Source organism: Hippopotamus amphibius, chromosome 1, assembly GCF_030028045.1.
Source record: "Hippopotamus amphibius kiboko isolate mHipAmp2 chromosome 1, mHipAmp2.hap2, whole genome shotgun sequence".
Classification (NCBI taxonomy): domain Eukaryota; kingdom Metazoa; phylum Chordata; class Mammalia; order Artiodactyla; family Hippopotamidae; genus Hippopotamus; species Hippopotamus amphibius.
In genome coordinates this window covers 28,812,838-28,830,163 of record NC_080186.1, presented here as the reverse complement: position 1 = coordinate 28,830,163, position 17,326 = coordinate 28,812,838, and the positions used below count along the sequence as shown (strand labels likewise).

Below are 17,326 nucleotides of genomic sequence, written 5' to 3'. Positions count from 1 at the left end.
GGGGAGGGGGTGGTTGCTCTGTACATAAAGCTACTGCTACATTCCCTGGAAGGCATATTCCTCCCTGGAGCCCCTTCAAGGGAAGACTGCAAAAACCCTTTCTTTAGGCCACAGGGGACCTAGTTTGGTTTCAGTAAACACCTCCGGATTCCCCCCGTGGGGTGGGGGGAGGTGGAGATGGAGGGAAGACAGGAAGAAGGGAACTTGAGCTTTCATGGCTCCTGCTTTGCTACAGCTAAGGCCAGGGCTGGCAAAGGCTGAAGGTTAGTGCCCAAGCCACGTGGGCTAGGCTAACTCAGGTCATCTTCCTGCTCGGTGGTGACCATAGAAAGCCAAGCCTGTTATCCACACCCTTTGACCCCTGCTCCACCCACTTTGGAAGCCAAAGTCCTTGCTTATGACACCAGGGTGAAAAAAATCTGGTTCTCCTAGAGTGTCCAAGGTACAGGATATGAGGCAAAACCACTGGAATGGGAATGAGGGGTCATCACCCAACACGGGATTGGCTGAAGCTCCTCCTAGAACAACCCTGTGTGAGGCTGGAGGGGGTGGGGCTGAACAAGTCTGGGCCCAGCCCCCACAGACATCTTGTCTTTTGTTTCCCTGAAGCTGCTATGGGAGACATCCACCACCCCTCCACACCCACCCACCCACACACACTCACGGTGACAATGACCAGAGCCCACTTACATCTGCCACTTCATTTATTTTTTTTTATTTGCAGGAGGAGTTGAAACAAATTTTAAGGGTATTTTCATTTTTTTCCCCCTAAACATGAATCATTCAAGTAAAACCAACTTAACTATAGAAATGTAGCAAAGTAAGGGGAAAGAAGCATAACAACCCAAGAGGCAAAGGTTGGGGGGGAGAGGTGGGTGCAGTCCGCATATAACATATGCATAAATGCCATGTGATTCACCTGCTCAGGACCGCCTCCCCAGAAGGCAAGCACAAGGACCCATTTTAAGAGGATGTTTTCCCCCCAAATATCTGAGAATGTTTCAACTTAAAGCTTAAAAAAAAAAAAAAGGAAAAAAACAAAAAACCCCCACAAACCACCCAGCCATAACCACCTTCCTTAATCGATCATAGGAGTTTCTTTTCATTTTATAAAAAGATTAATAAAAAATATTGAAAAAATTATTTTCTCATCTTATATTTGTAAAGATAATAGAAGTCAGAAGTTTCTTAGAAAACAGACCAGAAACTGCCATCCAGTTTCCACCCCTGTTGCTGAGAGGATCAGCAGGACTAGAAAGTTTGGGATACTGGAGCTGCTGGTGGAGAAGGGGAAGCCCAGCCCAGAATAAATCAGAAAATATTGGGGGGAGGGGAAGTACACACATGGGGTGTGGTTAGGAGCAATACCACGTGATACATGGCTGCGCAAAAAAGGGGAACACAAGGTGGTCAGAAAGGCCTTGAACTCCTCCTCGACATACAAAACCAATTTTTACAAAGATCCAAGCAGTTTGGTCCCAAACTGAGGTGAACACTTCAATGTTTATTCACATGCTTTGTTTTCTCTTTTAAGAATCTAAAGTTTCCCAAATTAAATCTTTCTGCTAATGTTACTATATATGCCTAGAAGAAAAAAAAAGGGGGGGGGGGATTTTAAAATCAGGATAAGGGAGAAGAGACTGAAAATCATCAAATTAGTCCTCTTAGCTCCAAATGAAATGAAATGAATAAAACTGTTGGTTTCTAACAGGGAACAAACCAAAATCCAAGTATCGCTCTGCCCTCCCTACCCCAGCCCCCACCCCACACACCAACAACAAATGAGAAAAACACAGCTAAAGCCCAACGTGGTGTGTTCTGCTCAAGAGCTGGGCCTGACCCCAGGCCCCACAGCCGGCTGGCCTCTGTCCAGAGGGACGCAGCGCCAGGGATGCTTTTGGCTGTAGTAGGATTTTTGCATGGCTGGTGGTGGGTAGGGGTGGGATTTTCAGAATCTTCTTTTCAGAGGCTCCTCTGTTTAGCTCCTCACCAGCCATCTTCCCAGCGCCTCTCTCCCTCGGGCAGGGGCTCCATCAAGAGTGGCCCCTACTCAGTTGCAGGCTGTAAATTGTCCTTCTCTTCTCGGTTCTCTGTCCCACTCTCGTCGTCCTCGATCTCCCCTTCCTCCCCACTGAACTTGTCATGGGCCCATTTGGGGCTGGTGCTGGATTTCCGAAACATGAACCGGCCCCGACCCCGAGGAAAGGCTCCTCGGCCCCGGCCCCGGCTCACCCACTTCTCACTACCTTCGCCTTCACGGTCATCATGCTGAAAGGAAAGAAAACTGCCATCAATGCTAGAGTGAACAAAGTAGCCAGAACCCTCTCCTCTGCACCCACCCAAATGTGACTTTCTCAATGAACCTATGCCATCCTCCTCCCTGTTCCCCACTCCAAAAATGCTACTAAGTGAAATCTAAGAGGATATTCAGTTGGGTCCCTTGAATTCTAAGGCATCATTATAACCACGATGATGATGAAATCTTCACTCAAAAGCCCTTTTCCTGCCTTAACTCATTCAACTCTGCATCTGCCCTGCCCTATCATTATCACCCTCCACCACGCAGATGAGAAAACAGGGACTTTAAGTAACTCCATATTATTTAAACACTGTCTCTCAAAGGGTGGGTTTGAGAAAGGCAATCACCCCCAAACATGAAACTACTCCTGATCTGAGTTGTCAGGAAACGAAAAGAGAAGCAACATAACAAACACACAACTGGGACTCCAGCTCTCCTCAACCCTCCCCCCTCAGCCAAGACAGGCAGTGAGACCAAGGGCAAATGATCTGCTTATGGTCTCAGACCAGTTACTGGCAAAGGCAGGACCAGAACCCAGCCTCCCATCTTGTATCCCTTCCTTCTTTACATTTATGCATGGAGACAGTGTGGCAGAGCAGAAAAAACAAAACCCACAACTCGCACAATCCCTGCTCTGATGATCTCATGAGAGAGAAGGGATCCAATGAAAGACGAATGACAAAGCATTTTGAAAAGTCACTGTTACCTCATCAGCCTCATGGCTTCAAAGAACCTAAACCCTCCACTCACACAAGTAGTGCCTTAGGCTCCTGAGGGGTTAGCTCAGAGAAAGGGCCAGCTGCTTGTTCACTAGCCTAAATGAATCTGGTTGGCAATGCTCCTTCAGGGGACAGACAGGGTCAGGGAAAGGGGCTTTGTATGTTCTTTAATCCTTTCCCCAAGCAACTCCACTCCGGTACCTATCCTGGGCCCAGCCAACATTTCCCTAGATGTAGGTTCTAGGAGTCTCACAGTAGCTCCCAGCAGCCCTAAACAGTGAAGTTGGCTATGCGTAGTGATTTACACAGCAACCTGTTTCCATGCCAGTCCTCATGGGTGATGAAGAGACTCAGCTGCAAGTTTACTTCAGTTATGACACTCAGAGTCACATCTGCTTGGATCTGAGCCTGCTACTGACACGGCAAGGCCAAAAGAGCTTTCTCACTGGCCAGGTCATTCAGCTTAGAAAAGCCCTAACCTGAGAGGCAGAGAGGCTCAGGTGCTGCCTGGGACCTGACAATGACCGACAGCTTAGAAGAGAGAGGCCCCAGTGGCGTTTCATTTGAGACAGGTCCCCTTCCTCAAAAGAGATCCTGAGCTGTCTTTCCTGTCAGTCTTGTGCTGGGGAGCGACTGGGTGGAACTGCAGCCTCAGGGGAAGGCTATGGTTCTATCCATAAAGGCTGGAGGGAGGCTTGGGTTAGGGTGGGTAAACAGTAAAATAATTTTACAGACTAAAAAGGCAAGAGCAACCTTTCCTGCTTATCCTGGAATCCATTAACATCTAAGATAACACTTTCAAGGTCAGGACTGACTCTGTAGAGAACACTCATCTTGCCAGCACTATACTATCCCACAAGCACACAGGTACCCAGTGCAATGCCTGCACACATATTTAATCACAGTTCTGGAAAGACCAACTGAGGCCTCACTATCAGCTACTGTGTGTGCCAATGGCCCCCTGGCCCTTCCTGGTTAGCCCCAGACACGTACCAAGTAATACTTCTTGCTTTTGGGCGTGTACTCGGGGTCCCATTCCTCCTCCCGGTTTCTCTTTTGAAAATCGTTGCTGCTGCTGTTGTTGTTGTTACCAGAGTAGTTGCCTCTGCCCCAGCCTCTCCCTCTGGCTCGAAATTGCTGTGGCAATAAACGGGAGAAAGGAACAAAGGGACCACGTAAGGAACGGAGAAAAACAACTTCCTGCCTTCTATTCAAACACTTTTCTGGCACAAAATAGACAGCTGTCCTCCAGAGTCAAGGCAAGTAAGGAAGTTCAGACCAGAAGCCCTAAGAGACTTTCTGGCTAAGTGATTACAAACAGGGCAGGGGGCAGGGGGTAAGAAAAAAGAAAACACTGAAAATGGAAAGCCTGGGGATTGGGAAACCACAGATTCTAGGGTCTACAGACTGAATCACCTGTATCAAGGGCAACAAAGTAAGTATTCTGATAAGAACATAATTAGAATTAGTGGCAGTAAGGGCTTAGAGAAAGGGAGTGGGGCAGGGTCTTACAAAGGTCCCTCGAGCTCTGCCTCCTCTCTCACTTGGACCCACGAAGTCTTTGGTCCCCAGCCTTGATTTGTCAAAGCCCGTGGTACTCTCCTCTCTCTCTTCTGTCTCTTCAGTGTATTCTTCCGCTTTGTAGGAGTGGGATGACTGGGAGGAAGAGGATGATGACCTGGACCGGTCTCGTGCTCTTCGGTGCTTCCTATGTAAACAGAAGAGGCAGGGAGATCAATAAGCCACTAGGGTACAGCCCTTGTCTGGGAGCTCATGGATAAGCAGCACTGGGCAACCAGGAGTGTGTCTGTGATGAAAACACTGATGATTCGTAACCTGAAAAAACAACTCAGCCCCAGCACATCCACCCAGGGAACCTGAGGAGCTTCCTCTCAACTCTGTTAGTCATGTTGAGTGACACATCTATGTCGGAGCCTGAGATGAACATGGGACACACAGAAGGAGAAACAAAACACAGTCCATGGTCTCTGGTAGCTCAGTCTAATACACGTGCATGAATCAGAAAGACAGAAGGAAACTAACACTACTGAAAGCCATGGAGTAACTGATACCAAGACAGGCTTTATACATTACCATCTGTTTCGGCTTTATATCAGTTTTATTTCTCATAAGGACAACACTACCTGTCTTGGGAAGTTGCTCTAAAGATTGAAAAAACAATGTGCTTAAATGCTCTACATTGACATGGCAGGCATATAGTAAATGGCAATTCTGATCACTCAGTATTACTTCCCCCATTTTATAGATAGGAAATTCAGGTGACAGAGCTGAGCAGACCTGGATTCAAACCTGACTCTGACTAACTACACCACTACTCCACAAACCACCTGCCATTTTCCACTGAGCTCAAACAGGTTTTGTCATTAAGCATAGAATCTGGTGAAACTCTTTCCAGAGTTATTTCCCATCCTTCCCTTCATCTGGGGGAAATTACAGATTAGGGAAAATTAGACTATTAAGATGAGTCACTATCTATGTTCCAGAGGTTTGGGGCGGGTCCAGCCATGTGGTACTGGAGGAGGGTACCAGCCACCTCTTAAAGTGGCAGAAAGGCCAGCTCCCAGGAGTAGAGGAGGACTTACAGGGAGGAGCCAGACAAGTGTCAGTAACCCATCATTATCCTCCTCCATTATGAAAAGTACCTTGCCACCCCCCCAACCCCCACACATTTGAGAAGATCAAAGACTTAATTAACATTTGAATCCTCCTGGCTCCTTCTAGCATTTACTCATAAAAAGGGGGAAATCTAAGTTACTGTCATAGGATTCTTATAACTCAAATGTTTAACTCCTAGAAATCAGTGCTATTTCAAGAGGTTTTCAAAAATAAGACTCCAAAAAGCCCCAGATTTGAGTCTCAACACTGCCTTTTATTAGTTGTGTGATCTTGGGTGAGCCAGTCTTCAGTCACATGAGAAAAGAGTTCTTGTAAACTGAAGTGTGATATACAATGAAAACAGTGACATAATTATCATTTTTCTTCTTGCTCCAATTATAAAATACTAGGGTTGCAAGAGACTTGGTCAAGGTTACAAAGCAAGTCAGAAGTAGAAGCACATGTCCCAGGGAGGAAATCAGGATTAGTAATCCAAATCCAATTCTGTTCTGCTTCCTTCCTACCAGTGACAGCGCTGGAGACTACTGTACCCCCACTTCTAATCCCTGTTGAGGATTATCAGATCCTTTATCTGCGGGCAGCCCTGAAAGCTGCTAGGGCTCATGATGTGTAACTAACTGAGTGGAAGGGCAGACAAAGTGGAACACAAGATCTGAGTTTTGATGTCAGTTGATACTGTGTGATCTTAGACAAACTGTTCTGAGCTTATTTCTTTATCTTTCAAATGGGTGAAACGGGTAACCTACTAACCGTTCAACTTATCTCAAAGGACTGTTATCAGACAATGGATATGGAAGTGCTTGCCAGCTGAAGTTCAGAAACACAGAAGTGGTGTTGCTTCTTATGGGAAGGTGTGGGGTTTCAATTCTGCTACCTTTAATGAGACATGATTGAAAAGTCATGGAGGACTTCCCTGGTGGTGCAGTGGTTAAGACTCCACGCTCCCAATGCAGGGGACCCGGGTTCAATCCCTAGTCTGGGAACTAGATTCCCACATGCATGCTGCAACTAAGAGTTCGCATGCCACAACCAAGGAGCCTGCAAGCCGCAACTAAGGAGCCTGCCTGCTACAATTAAGACCCGGCGCAACCAAATAAATGAATAAATAAAATGTAACCGAAGAAAAAAAAGAAAAAAGTCATGGAACATTGAAAAATGTAAACAGAGACAAGACTTTGGCATAAATGCTGCCTTACGAAGTTCAACAATGTTACTTTTGTTTTACAAATATTTGGAACACCTCTCTTGGAAGTGTCTGTGAAACTAGCTTAAAAGGCATTTAAGATCCACAATCTTGTCCTATCTAGTTCCACCCTGTTTCTTTGACCAGTGTTATTACCTGACAACAACTATGAGCTATTTCTAAAACATAACCTTCCCGAGAAGATTTGTGATGAGAAAGGACATGTCAAAGAGCATGTCCAAAACAAACGCAAAAGGCATTGCCGTATGATTTCCCACACTTTCCTACAGCCAAAATTAACTGCCCATCTCCCAAGAGCCCTCCTTCGGACAAGAATCATGCCTACTTTCATGTAAAAGTTCTGGTTTCAATCTAGGGATTTAAACTGACAGTTTGAAAAAACAAAGAAACTGCACAAGTGGCTATGGTTCCTAACCCCAAATTCTCTGGCCTGGAGGGTCTGCTGTATAGCCTAATGGTGGGCAAAAGAATCCACTCAGGAGTCTGAATGAGGTGACAGGGGCTCACGTACTTCTGCTTCTTTGATCCTTTATGAGTTTTCTCTGTTTTCTCAGCTGATCTTTCCCTCGAATGGCTTGAGTCTCGGGAATCCACTGATTCTCTTGATTTACCTCGTTTAAGATCTCTCTCTTTATGTTTTTTACGACGTTCAATATCAAGGCGGAGATCAACAGGATCATCTTTGTATTTTCCCTCAGCCTGCCAAAAGAGAAATCAAAATTAAGGTTTTTGGGATTCAGGGCTACCATCTCCACCACCCCACAAACTGTGGTTTCTACTCCAATGGAGTGGCACAGAGGAAGCACCGGGAATGAGAGGCACCTCGCCCAAGCTCGGGAGGGCTACAGGATGTTTCGCAGAGGTGCTTTATGAGACCCCTACAGAGCCCAAACCAGTACTCTAAAATAATGATGACCTCCTGCATATGCCCATATTCCGCCCCCCAACATCTTGCTCTGCTATTTCCCTCTGTGGCCCAGTAATGACTCTGGCTAGCCGACAAGGTGAGAGGGCCAAAATCAACTCTGGAAGGTGTTGGTTAGGCTGGCTCAGGCTTAGTCACCACCAGAATGGAAATGCTGTTATCTGTCCCCTACCTACACTGTGGTAGCCACCCTGGGCCATCCTCTACTTGGAATTATCTCTCAGTACTGAGTCCAACGACAGACAACAGGAGATAAGCAGCCTTCCAAAACGTTTAGTTATATTAAGAAATTTCTCTAGAGAAGGTATATTAAAAACCAGATTGTATTCATAAAGTGGCAATACCAGGTCAAAATTTATTTAGAAAAAAAAAAAGGAAAGAGAAAAGAAAATCTTTTTTGCTAACTTTCTATGACATGAACCTATCAAGGTATGTATGCTGCAGATACAGCATAAGCCCAGCAACAACAGTGGCCTTCTACTCCAAACTATCACGCCAAGGCCTTTCAACAGCTCTTTAGGAACTCAGTGAAAGCAGAGGTACAAGGTAATTTCAGGCACATTACACACTAAGACTTGTCTCATGGAAGTAAAATCTCCCTAGGGACTTCCCTGTCAGTCCAGTGGTTAGGACTCCGTGTTTTCACTGCTGAGGGCCAGGGTTTGATTCCTGGTCCAGGAACTAAGATCCCACAATCTGCACGGTGCAGCCAAAAAAAAATCAAAAACAAAAAACAAACAAACCCACCCCCCCTAAAAAAGAGGAAGGGATGAGCAGCTCACTCTGTATTAATATTTTACTCAACACAAACAACTAAGCTTTTTGTTGAAATAATTTAACTTTAATTCACAGGAGTGGTAGGTAGTCAACTGGATTATTTTATCACATGGTTTTCTTTTGAGAGGGAATGGGGCCTCTGCACCCTCCAAAGACATAAAAGAGATTAGAAAAATACAGCTGCAGCTCCCTTAGGCGGTGCACACAGCACCTCTAATGAGTAGGCTATGTGGGGCAGAGAGGATGGGATCTCTTCTGATATTTCAAAACCTTGCATTTCACATGGTTAATGCCAAGCTGGTGGGTACTTGGAAAAAGAAAAGGGGGATGGGAGAGGAGAGATTGTGCAAGGGTACCTCTCATCACATTCAACCAACAAGACAAATTTATTTGGAAAACTTGAAAATTACTATTTTTAGAAAAGGTTTCAGCAGCATTGGAAAAGCCATCTCTAATTTTATATTACAACTCTATATGGGAATGATGGTCAATAAATACTAAGATTTTTAAGAACCCAAAATAAAAGACTGCACACAAGCTTTAACCTGTTAATAACAGTGTTTACGTGCACATCATTACAAATGTAGCTGGGCTATCAAAGCAATGTTTAGCTTCAAAGTAACAGTAACCCACAGATGATATGATACAATGTTAGAAAAAAATCTGGACTAGCCTTAAAACAGTCTACTAAGTTAAGATATGAATATTTCACTCTCCTCTGACATGCATGTCTTTTTGAAATCATGGTTGGAAATAGTGCATGTATATAGTTGATTTGATAATACTTACAAGCAGAAAAATATCACAAAAAGTTTCTTCTCTCATCATGGGCACTTGTTCCAAAACTCCTCTCTTTTTTTTCTCAAGCTCACCTCAATAGACTTTGGGGTCATTTACCATATTCTAACCACTTCACAAAGGTTGTTGATACATTTAATAAAAATTAACCCTTTGTAGTTCATTTTTAGAATTATGCCCATCCTTAAAAGAAAAACACAAACTTAAGTAGAGAGTAATTTAAACAAACACATTTCTGTCAAGTTCATGCCCAACGCACTCATTTTGTTGGAATTACTGATCAAAGCAACAGTTCACCTTGTAGCCAGGTTCCCGGGGACTTTTCATATCGTCATGAGCCAAACCATGTTTTCTGAATGTACTGGGGGAAATGTCTATCCTCCTAAAATTGAAAACACAAAAACTGTTTAACATACCATAGTGTGTATATAGCACCTCAGTCAGTAAGTAGGCTAGTGGAATCACAGGCATTCCTTTTTATTACACTTATGTTGTTTGCTTATATACTTACTCTCCCAGAGATGTGCATGCGTGTGTGCGCACACAACACCCCACCCCCAACTTTCCAAACTCAGACAGAAGAAATGTCTTATTCCACCTAGTACTGTTACAGCCACAAAAACAGACTCATCTACAGCCACGCCTATAATCTCAAATTCACACCAAGAATATCTATGCCCTGCTTAACTTCAAAAAGCGGTTTTCATTTTGGGAATTAAAATATAATGAATGTCCCATTATTCACCAATAAGATGAGGTCTAAGTGAAACAACTGCCTGGCATGACACATATCCCCAAAAGACCCTAGATCCAAGACTGTTGTGCAAACATGGTCCTCCCACCTACTACAAAGGTTCAAGAGCTGACTATTAAATAAAGATAAGGCCAACTTTGTTTCTAGACAAAGTCCCTATTTACTGTGAATAGACTCCCACAACTGAATGTTTAAACCTCTGGGCTTTAAAACCCTCTGACATAATCCTATAAGCTCCTCCACCGGCTGCAAATTCTTCCAAAAGAAGGACTAATGTATGAAATACATGGGCTGCTTAAAGAAACAACATCTACTTTATGTAAAGAAAGCTCACAGTGATCTTCGGTTATTCTTTGCCAGCTCTCAAGAATACAAGGGTTCATTTTTATCAAAAGGGCTGCTCTCCTCAGGCCCAAAGTGATAAAAACATGGTCACCAAAGCACACCTTTTCCACTGAAAACCACTGCCATCCTAGAATCTGGAGGGCGTTACCTTAAACTCTGCTGCTAACGCACCTAACAAGTGGCAAACATAAGACAAGCAGTCCTATGATTACCTCTAGTTAAGGCTGAGATCCTCACCTGTGAATCTCCGGGCTTTTCTTGTTTTTAGCTGCCTCCTGCTCAGTCCCTCTCTTTAGGTATTTAGTAAAGCGTTCATGCAATGTCATTCCCGAGGACCCAAAGTGATGCTCTGTGGGGAGTCAAAGAAAAACATGTCAGGCTATCAAAGGCAGACCCAACATTCAACTCCTTTGCACGGACCTGCAGCCACAGAGATGTGACTAGTCAAATCCATATAAAAAACATACTGTGAAGAGGAAGGAAAAATGGCTGGTTCAGACAAAATCCAATGTTGAGCACTGGATTTCCACTGTAGGACATGGATACAAGGAGAGAAACTGGAGTTTACTATCCTTTGACTCAGAGCACTGACTCCTGCTTGAGTTGCATTTTCAAATGGAACGTGTAACTGGCCCAAACCCAGGTTCTACATCATATTCCCCAGACTGTCCACCTCCATTTGCCCAGGAGATGGCAGAATAATGTGAGGAAGATATCCACACCAAAAGATCTACAACAGTCCTCTAAAAGCTTCTACCTACTAGACAGGAAAAGACAGAGGGGTGGGGAAAGCCACTTTTCATACCTCCTTTTCAAGCAATTTAAACCTTCACCTGAAGGATTTTACCTATTCTCACAATCACAGATTACCATTAGCATTTCATAATGCTCAGCTCAGTAATTAAAAAATGGAAACTCCTCCCTGTAAGAAATTTCCTTCGAGCCAACCCTCAGCTTCAAAGGCCCTATCAGTGAGATAAAGGTCCCCAATAGACTCCCTCATTCCCCCACTCATCTTTCCACTTGTCAGAGAGGAAGCTATAAGCTCGTGGAAAGGGAGCCTGAGAACGCTGGGGTCTGGACTCACCTTTAACATGGTGAACGATGGTCACTATATGCTGGGCAAACAGTTCTGAGGGGCTCCGCTGAGACTGAGCCGACTGTATGTGCTGGAAAATGGATCGAAATTCCTGTTCCTTTTTGTTGCTATGAACTAGATCACGAGAAAGCTTCCGTTCCTGAGCCAATAAGCCACTGGGTCTGAAAAAGAAACATAGGGAGGCCAAATGTAAGAAGATACACAGAAAGTCAGAACACTTAAATCCTAAAAATGCAAAGAGGGCTTTAAAAGAGTTAAATTTATCCGCAAAGTTCCTTTTTTAATTGCTATCAAGGTACAAAGTAACCTCAATGCACCAAAACTATGGAAAAAGGCATCCCAAATCTCTCTCTTCCCTTTTCCCCCCTTGGAATTTAATAGGAACAAATGGGCAGGATGAAGCATTAAACCTCAGTGATTCTGCTCTAGGGGGTCTCTGCTGGTTTTCAACCATGACAAATAGGAAGATCTTCTAAAAGACCAACTAGCTTGGCCAGCCAGGGCCACTCAGTGAAGTGACACAACACAGCGAGAGTGGGATGTGGCTAGGATGCTGCTCAGCAGACTTCCAACTGGCTGGGCAGTTTCTACACCAGGTAAAAAGCAGCCTGGGCCTCGCCACTCTTCCCTGAAGTTCTCCTGCCCCCAGCCCCAACTTTAAAATTGTTCCATCATTTGACGAAGGCCTGTAGTAATAGATACTGTGACTTAGCTAAGAATGGAAAAATGGATCCTGCATGGCTCCACAGGCAAAAAACCTCTTAAGCACGTTAAGCAAGACAACAGGACGGGGGCGGAATGGGGTGGGGTGGGGGGGTGGTATGGTGTGATGACGAGTGCAAGGGAGAAGCAGAGGGGACCCAGCACCAAGAAAGCCAGGCACTGCAGACTAAGACGACGCTTCACCACTGCTATGATACTGCCCCCAACACATCATCGCTCACCGATACACACTTCTCCACTGAAAACAGGGAGACTGAAAATGAGACAGCAGGGAAATACAGGAGGGGCCTGCCCAATGTTCCAGAATGACCTCAGGGACAGAGCTTAGGTTACCGAAGCCCTGAGGGTCAAGATAGACTACAGCTCACCTCGCAAGGTCCTCATCAAAAGAGTCCATCCGGACATTGACCTGGGCTTCTCGAGTAATGGAAAAGGAAGACTTCCCTGTGGAAAAGTCTCCTTTGGCTCCTAGCTTCTCTCGGCTCTCAGAGGTCTTTCTCGGGGGAGGTGATGAGCTTTTCTCCTGGGCTGCTTTGTAAGCAGTTACCCGGAAATTTTTTTCAGGCACAAATCCCCTGTGCCCACTTTCGGTTCTCTTGGGTCCTCCCCGATCCTCCTTTTTGGATCTCTCTGAGAAAGACTCCTCCTCCAACTCCTCCGTTTTTCTTTGCTTTTCCTTCCCTGGAGGTGCGTACACCAGGCCCTCCCATTTGCCTGACTTCTCCTCCTCCTGGTTTTTGTTTGCTCCTGCTATGACTTTCGACATGAATTTGGGTTCATCATCAAACTCAGATTCCTTCCTTCCCTTAGCCTTGTCTTTATCTTGATCATCCATCTCCTCCTTGTGGAAGTCAGCCATCTTCTTCTCAAAGTCATCTCGGAGCTTATACCTTTTGGGAGACTGGCTACCCCGAAAAGGCTTCTCAGTATCAGTTTTGGGAGCAAATGGATCAGATTTCATTTTTGTATCACCCAAGCCTGCATCAGAGAAGCTCCCTTTCTCTTTCATTTTCTCTTTATCAGTATTTGTTTGTTTCTGTTCCTTATCTTTTCCATTTTCCGTCTTCTGCTCATCTAGATACCTAGTTATGAAAACACAAGGGAGACACACAAGAGGCTTCTTAAGCAACCTGATCTAAAATAGCACCATATGGTCTTAGGTTTTTAATTCCCTAAAAAGTATGTCTTGTGGATTCCAATGTTACCAAAGGAGTGTTGGTTACTTTCTAGTAATTTCTAAAAAAACTGCTCTTCACATATCTATGAACTTACTAGCATTTAAGAAAAAAACATACGGTCCGTGGAGTTGTGTATTACAAGAACAAAAAGAAAATAGCAAAGGCAATTTTTAGGATACTAAAAAACAAAAACCTACTTACCTGTAAGTGGTCTAGGAAAAAAAAAATTAAGGTCTTATCCAACCTTCACTCAGTCACTTAAAATCTGCTTTCAGCAAAGTTAACACAGAATGTTCAACCTCGGACTGTTTTGCTTTTATACAACTCACAATTGGAAATACAAGTCTCAAAAGAGACTTCAAATTTGCTTCAAGTCACCTAGAAGATCTAAGCATGAAATATACTGTGAACACAAATAAAAACAAAACACATGTTAATTGGGGGAGGGGGCAAAAATCATTCTACTCATTTTTATGGAAAAACAGAGCTCACGCCCAAGTGTCCTAATGAGATTCACTGTCCTGGAAGTGAACAAAACTTGTATTTTAAAGTAGATTTACTGAAGGCTGCAAAGTACATATTCTGAATGCCTCATGTGTACCATTAATGGAAAAAGTCTAATCAAGTTAGAGTTGCATTAATACGGCAAAAAAGAACCAAAATACAGCAGGGCATCAAAGAATATGTTAATAAGAGAAAAGGAAAAAAGGGGTGGGAGGAGAACCACCTGCTCTGTAAGTCCCTCCTGACAACCTGGTCCCAATGCGAATTCTGTTATATCTCTATCATCCCAATCCACCCAACCACACAAAACAAAGACTCAAGTTCCAACTCACCGTGTCCCCCAGGGTAGAAAGACAGAAGCGCCGTTATGTCCTCTCCTAACACACAGCCCAGTTGACTTCTACTGGGACAAACACCCACCTTGCGATTTTAAAACAAGGTCTTCCTGGACTAAGCCTTGGACTTTCCCATTCTGCCCAGTCTCAACTGGAGGGTGTGAGGGTACAAGGGTGCAGCTCTTCACCATGATGGACTGATGCAGACTGATCACAGTAGATGGTGGGTCCTAGAGGGTCTAATAGCTCCAACTGCCATTCATTTTGGTAAAGAACACTTTTTTTTGATAGCTGACCCACAAATCTCTACTGTTCTCTGGCTTATATTGGTAGAATCCAAGGCAAACTTTAAATGTGAAAATATCATTGCAGAGTAGTCTAAAGAAACTATATGCTGCAATACAAATTCAGGAAGATAGGAAAACTAGAGTTAAGCTACAGGTTTCCTTGGGTGATGCTTTCAAGTTTGCTAAATGAAAAATTTAGGAAATGGGATTACCTTATTACCATTAGTCAGCGCCATAAGGATCACATTACAACTAAACTGCCAGATGGTGAGATACAAACAACCAGACAAGGGAAAAAAGATACTTGCCTCTTTGTATAGGCTGCTCCTCCTGAAGCCGCAGCCTCCTCTTTCTGAGATGAGCCATAAGTGGAGCCAGTGGCTGGTGGACTCTTACCCACGGGGCTCTTTTTGGATGGACTCAAGGATCCCGAGCCATGGTCAAACTGAGCTTGGTGTGTCCCAGCCTGGTACCCAGCACCACTCTGCAGAGTTGAGCCCATCTGGGATGTGCTAGAAAGCGGAGGGCTAGGTTTTGGCACAGGGCTAGGACGAGGTGACCGCCTCCTCACCACGACAGACTGAAGGGGGCTTTTGAGAGCAGGGCTTCGCTCTCGAGGACTCAGCTCAGACACCGCTGAGGCCCGTGATGCAGAACTAGCACTGTATGTGGTGGCATCTGGCCATGGCTTTGAGCTGTCAGATGATTTTGTGTCTTGAGAGGTGCCTCCAGAGAAGGGCTGCTCCTTGGCCTCATCTCCCTGATTATCCCCGGCAGCCTGAGATGGCCGGCTATCCTTGGAAGAAGACTTTTTTTCCTTTGCAGACTTGCGCTTAGAAGATTCAACTCGGCTGTGGTTGGAGGAAGAACGAGAGGACGAGGAACGCCTTGACCTGTCAGAGGAAGACTTATCGGAGTTTCTAGAATGGCTCCTGGACCTTGGTGAAGGGGACCTTCTCTTTGGGGACCGGGATCGGGAACGGCCCCGACGAGGACTGTAGGCTTGCCGGTAATTCTGCCAATTTGAGCGGTAGTTTCCATAGCCTCCTCGGTTATACTGGCCCCATGGATAAAAGCCTCTGTTGCGCCCACGGAAATAATAGGGCCTTCTATAGCCTCTGTTGTGACCTCGGAAATCCCGATTCTGATATACTCTTGGGTGATTTCTCTCTCTGTTATGAGCTGGAGAATATGATCTGGAACGAGACCTAGAACTGAAAGAAGGGTGGGGGAGGGACGAAATGTTTGAATTTTTGACACAAGCATTTTTACTCAAGAAAAAACTGCCAACAAAGAGGTAAACCCCTGCTCTTATGTATCACTTAATTTCAGCTGTTTTTAAACAGAAGGCACAAACTTAAATATTTAATCCTACTCTTATGGCCACATTAAGTACAAAGATAAAGAATCACTTTAACAAATGAGACACTGAGATGCTTCATTAATACTGTAGCACATTCTAAATGGAGATGTATTTCTACAGTGACTGAGAGAATACAAAAATGTTCTTAATGCAGAGAACAAACACCATTTTAATATAGTATACTAATTGCTCAGAGTTTCATAGGCACAGAAGATTTTACAGATAAGGTCCCTAGGTCATCGGAAGTGAGGAAGAACTCTACGCTGTGGTACCCAGACAGGTAACTATTCTGGTCCTTTGGCCCCACACTGTTTACTCCCCATCCTACCCTCCTCTCTCTCTCTGTGCAGAGCTAATTTCTCAGCTTGCACTAAGACATGGGGTTGTAAAAAACAGCTCCAACAGGTCTAAACCAAAGAACACTTAAATGGGGACTGAGAGAATGCATATGTTCAAAGCTTAAAAGAATTTTAACTGAAATCAGATCAGCAAAATATACAAATATTGTTGTGTTTTTTTTAACTGGGAATCTGGAAATGGTCTCATTACCTAGAAGGTCAAGTTTCTGTGGCTGAAATACAAGGCTTACCTAGGTGCCACAAGAGGGCACCATCTGACCATGAGACCCAAGCATACAAGAGGGTAGCAAAGAAAAACTACAAAAACAGGCCCACACTCACACATCTTTAAGGTTATCCTAAAGCCCAGTGTTGTGGTGTTCTTCATTTAACAACAGAGAACTCTAATTAGCAAAGGTACATTTCCAGAACCGCAGGCATTCAGCAGTAACCTAACTCTGTAAAAATAACATGTTCACAAATGCCAGGCTTGTCAATGACAGGGAGCTTTGTTTCCATCAAAAAGTCAAAAACTGTATTTGCTGGTGTAGAAGATCCACTGAGGTTCTTTGATACCACTTGTCATGTCAACTACGATGTAGAGCATTAATTAGTAACTACTCCTAAGCAGTTAGCTAGAAATATGTAAAATTACTAGAAAACTCCAAAAACATTTTCTTTACATATAGAATAAAAACCCTTCAGTTCAGAAGCAAGCCTTCTCATAACAGACATAAATGGAAACACATGCATTTTATCTGTCTGCTTGTTAGTTTTACAAATAACTCCATTTAGCAAATGTGACAAGTTTTAACAACTAAACAAAATGGTATTTTTAGAAAGAAACTTACACTTAGAAGATAAAGTAGGATTGGTTTCCCTCTACTTACTACCACCACACACAGGTTTTTTAATCTACCCCAAGAACAACAGGAACTGGTAAAGATGCAGCATACTGCTGGTTGTTAATGGTCGCTATTTAAATACAGTTAGAAAAAACAAACTTACCTTTCACATTTTTCATTTGGAAACAGAAACAAC

At 44.1% G+C, this 17,326-nt stretch overlaps 1 protein-coding gene across 7 annotated transcripts in view; it reads right to left on the bottom strand.

Annotated features, from left to right (window-relative positions):
* Positions 1–693: 693 nt before the first annotated feature.
* THRAP3 (thyroid hormone receptor associated protein 3) overlaps positions 694–17,326 on the bottom strand; it is a 62,303-nt gene continuing 45,670 nt past the window's right edge. For all 7 annotated transcript variants that reach the window (XM_057705411.1, XM_057705380.1, XM_057705422.1 and 4 more), the window contains 9 exons: positions 14,893–15,798; positions 12,649–13,362; positions 11,546–11,718; positions 10,696–10,807; positions 9,657–9,741; positions 7,371–7,558; positions 4,531–4,726; positions 4,012–4,155; positions 694–2,268 (listed from right to left, as the gene is read on the bottom strand). In XM_057705411.1, the coding sequence (XP_057561394.1) occupies positions 2,047–2,268; positions 4,012–4,155; positions 4,531–4,726; positions 7,371–7,558; positions 9,657–9,741; positions 10,696–10,807; positions 11,546–11,718; positions 12,649–13,362; positions 14,893–15,798 (2,740 nt within the window). In that variant the 3' untranslated portion in view covers positions 694–2,046. The remainder of the gene's footprint in view (positions 2,269–4,011; positions 4,156–4,530; positions 4,727–7,370; positions 7,559–9,656; positions 9,742–10,695; positions 10,808–11,545; positions 11,719–12,648; positions 13,363–14,892; positions 15,799–17,326) is intronic.